The following is a 4,014-nucleotide window of genomic DNA, read 5'->3' on the forward strand; positions in this document are numbered from 1 at the left end:
TATTAACATTTAAATAATAATCATATTGGTAAGCCATAGACAAGCCTTACAAGTTAAATGTACACCAAAAATGATTTTTCGAAGTTGCAAATAAAACAAAGTTTTACAAGAAAAAAAAAAATTTCTGTCTTTCATGTTACTTATCCTTTGTAACTGTTATTTGATAAATTGTTTGTGCAATTTCTACCAATTTTTGACTGAAAATCACAAAACAATACAAAATAATGTATGAATATGTAGGTTAACCTGAGCACCTTAGTCTACCTGAGCATATTTGAACTTACTTCATCTTCAATCTCTTGTGGTGATTTGATGGTGATGTTGAAAAAATGGACTGGATCTATCTGGAAATAAAGAAAAAATGACATGAAAAAAGAGGAAACATTATGGTGGAGACCATGGTTAAGTAAGCATGCTTAAGATCTTTAATCCTCTCTCTCGCTCTCATTCTCTCTCTGACAATAAGAACAGAGCTCTTGTGACAGGGGCCAAATGGCCCTCCATGAGCCAGCTCTGCCTGGCTGCATGCATTCATCAGCCGCAGATCCATTACAGTAGTGCTGAAGGCTCCACATCACAGCTCAACATCTGGGCGGGATGGGGGGTCTAGCAAAACTTTGGTTGCATCAAGTACCATAGTAACAGATCTATTTGAGCATCAGTGTCAGCCTGAGGTAACACAAACTAACAATGAACAGTATATATTATATATTTTTATGATAGCTATATATATATATATATATATATATATATATACACACACACACACACACATATATATATATATATATATATTATAAGTTATGTATTATATATTATTTGTATTAATAAATGTTAACAAATATTAATACGTTCTGTAACAAAGGTATTGTTAATGTTAGCTAATGCATAGTTTATGCAACGTTAACTAGTTAACTAATAGAACGTAAAGGTAAAGGTAAAGGGTTAACTAGTTAAACAACAACAACAACAACAACAACAGCAGCAGCAGCAGCAGCAGCAGCAGCAGCAGCAGCAGCAGCAGCAGCAGCAACAACAACAATTATTATTATTATTATTTAAAGAAGCACTTACTTCATCTCTGGATGTGGAGGTAGATTTTTTGTAGATCATAAAGGGTATATCATCCATAGCTGGAAAGAGACAAAAAATATATAAGAGATAATGATTTGATCATTACTGAAAAAAAACAACCTCAACAGGGTGATCAGAAGCCAGATCCTGAAGGGGTGTATTTATAAAAAATAAAAAAAGACTTCCTAACTGCATATTACATCAAAATGTCAATAAATGGACATGAAACATTTGAACTGATTTTTTTTTTATTAAAGAAGAAAAAGAGAAATCATAAGAGAGACGTGAAACTAGTACAGTGCAGGAAACTGATTGCCAGGAACAACGGTCAAATACACAATCATTATACAAGAATATTTGACAACTCCACTACTGACCAATCAGAGATCAGCATAATAAAATACGATATAAAAATAAATATTTCAATATTTCAAACAAACACCTTCAATATCGAGCACTGCTCTCACTGCTGTGAAAATGCATTTGACTTAATCTAATGGTCGAAAATAGCAGAACACTGAAAGTTCCTGAATCCCCTTGGAAACTCGCTCAGACAAAGCGAGATGAAAGCCTTTTTATCCTCCACTGTATTTGAGCGTTCGACTCCAAAAACAAAGCCCCACTCGCACACGTCGAAAGAAAAAGGGGAAAGAGAGAGACAAAACATTCGCCGGATATCAATTTGCATGAAAATGAGCCAGAGTGTTCGGCTCTCTGAGAGAAAGCGAGAGCGAGAAAGAAAGAGAGAGGTGGATTGAAAGAGGACTTGCCAAGAGTGCGGTGGTATAATTAGCATTCTACCAAACAAACGAGCTTCAACAGAGCTATAATTAAGCAGGCCTGTAATTAAGTGTATGCCCTTTATCATAATGATCATGGTTAAAGCGCCTTTGATGGCTGCCAGTGGGTTATTAACGGCGTAACCCTGCGCCACACGGCGCCCACGCAAGAATCAGGGTGTCACGACTGTCAGGCTAAAGAGCGCCCCTTTGTTTATCAAATACATTAGAGCCCAAATTAACACAGGGTGACACGAGCTCAAGAACAATAGCTCCCATTGACTGAACTGAAGACAAATGCCCCCCCCCCAATCAGAAAGTGCCCAACTTTGCTCATGGAAAACATGTCGAGTATGGCATCTAACAGCAGCGCTATACATTAGCAACTGCACATGGGATCTGCTGGAATGGAAACCGGAGGACCTCTTCTCGTAAGTTACCTGGAGGTCGACGGTGTAACGTTCGCAACTGAAGGCGGAAAGAATATCTTAAACTGTCATACGGTTTCATTACCTTGGCAAAAGCTGAATACTTCTTTGTCCTCAACTCTTCCACAGGGTGTCCAGTATACTTAATGAATATTTGAACATACAAGATGTCTTGGGGAAAAACTGTTATAAATGTTATGTCATAACACAGTCATCCAGTCGTGAGCTCAGCACATAAAGAGCTCCTCTTTTATAGAGGTTGGTTCCGCATGATTCACATACTAAAGTATTTGGGTCAATGATGTAATAATTATTATTTTTGTATGAATGCATTCAAAAAGACAATTAAATGCAGTTGTAAATAAGTTAAAAAACAATAGGCATGTTTTTGATTTCGTAAAATTAAAGTCAAAATGTCATGGTGATATACTTAAACAAACGCCTTATTTAAAGAATGAAATCTGTGAGGGGAAAAAAACAAAGTAGTTTGGCATAATTTATTTTAGAATAAAAAAAAAAATCTACACTACTACTAAACAAAATAAAAAAAAAATCCCTAAAAAACCAACAATGTCAAACAGGGCCCATATTATTTGATTATTAACTTTTGATTTATTTATTTTGTATAATTTTTCTTTTATATATTTATGTTTGATTATTATTACCTTTTTATGACAAGGCAAGGTAATTGACATTTTCAAATTTTCTTGAAAATAGTATAAAATATGTTTTTTAACTATAAAAGCAACAAAAATACAAAGAGTTAATTTTTCAGAAATGTACATGCATTTTAAACTTTTCTTTTTTAAAGATTTGTCGATTTTCTTCATCTTCATCGATATAAGTTTCCAAGATATAATCGGTATCATCTTCATTGGTACAAGGTTCCAAGATATAATCGAATTAGGCTAAAGTATTCCTTTGTATACCAAGTTGTATTAGAGCTGAACAAGTAACACAAAAATTAAAACTAAATCTGGGCTTTGAAAAGTTTTTTTTTTTCCTGACTGTGAAAGTCTTGTCGGTCTTTTGTCCATGTGATAAAGTTTTGTAATTGTGAGTGAACCTGCTGTAACAATAAAGTTATATTATTATTATACAAGTAAGTATCGCGTATCTTGTCAGTGTCTGCGCTTGCTTGGCCATTTGTTGTGGAGAAAATAAGGAAAGTGTGTCCAGCTGAATTAATGTAGCATTTTGTTAGAAGGGTATAAAAAAGCTTAGTTTACCGCAGCAGCGGTCGAGGCAGCCATCATGTGTAGACCGAAGATTGTAAAGACCATCGACTCTACCGTGCGACTCCACCGGGCAGGGACACCGGCAAAGGATAAGTATCGCATTCGGTATCGGGCCTGATACTGGTCTCCTGTACTCGTACTCGTATTTGTTAAAATGCCCCGATACCAAACGCCGATAACGATAGCATGTGATAAGCACCATATTCAAACAAAGAAACACCAACAACAGAACAACAGACAGCAGAAAGGAGTTAAGGATGTCAACTATGAAGTATAATTAAGGCTAAGGGCTGCCCGACAAAGTATTCATACTAAGTTGTGTAAATACTGTCATACTAACAGCCGTTTGAATTATTTTGGTTGATTGTAATCTATTACATACCTTTCTATCAAAATTATCTAACATTATCAAGATGAATTTGTTCTGACACAGTTTAACTCTGAGTTCTTGTCATATTTTATTACCATTTTCTAAACTATAGCGAATAATGTGTC

General features: G+C 35.3%; 1 protein-coding gene across 3 annotated transcripts in view; it reads right to left on the bottom strand.

The window, feature by feature from the left end:
• Positions 1 to 4,014, bottom strand: part of mvb12bb (multivesicular body subunit 12Bb) — a 57,300-nt gene that overhangs the window by 5,563 nt on the left and 47,723 nt on the right. For 2 of the 3 annotated variants that reach the window (XM_016448592.1, XM_016448593.1), the window contains exons 8-9: positions 1,075 to 1,133; positions 285 to 344 (exon numbers count right to left, since the gene is read on the bottom strand). In XM_016448592.1, coding sequence (XP_016304078.1) covers positions 285 to 344; positions 1,075 to 1,133 — 119 coding nt within the window. Of the gene's footprint in view, positions 1 to 284; positions 345 to 539; positions 589 to 1,074; positions 1,134 to 4,014 lie in introns of those variants that run through there. The other variant, XM_016448594.1, reaches the window with a different exon arrangement.

This window comes from Sinocyclocheilus anshuiensis, unplaced genomic scaffold, assembly GCF_001515605.1.
Source record: "Sinocyclocheilus anshuiensis isolate Anshui unplaced genomic scaffold, SAMN03320099.WGS_v1.1 scaffold451, whole genome shotgun sequence".
In the NCBI taxonomy this organism is placed as follows: Eukaryota; Metazoa; Chordata; class Actinopteri; order Cypriniformes; family Cyprinidae; genus Sinocyclocheilus; species Sinocyclocheilus anshuiensis.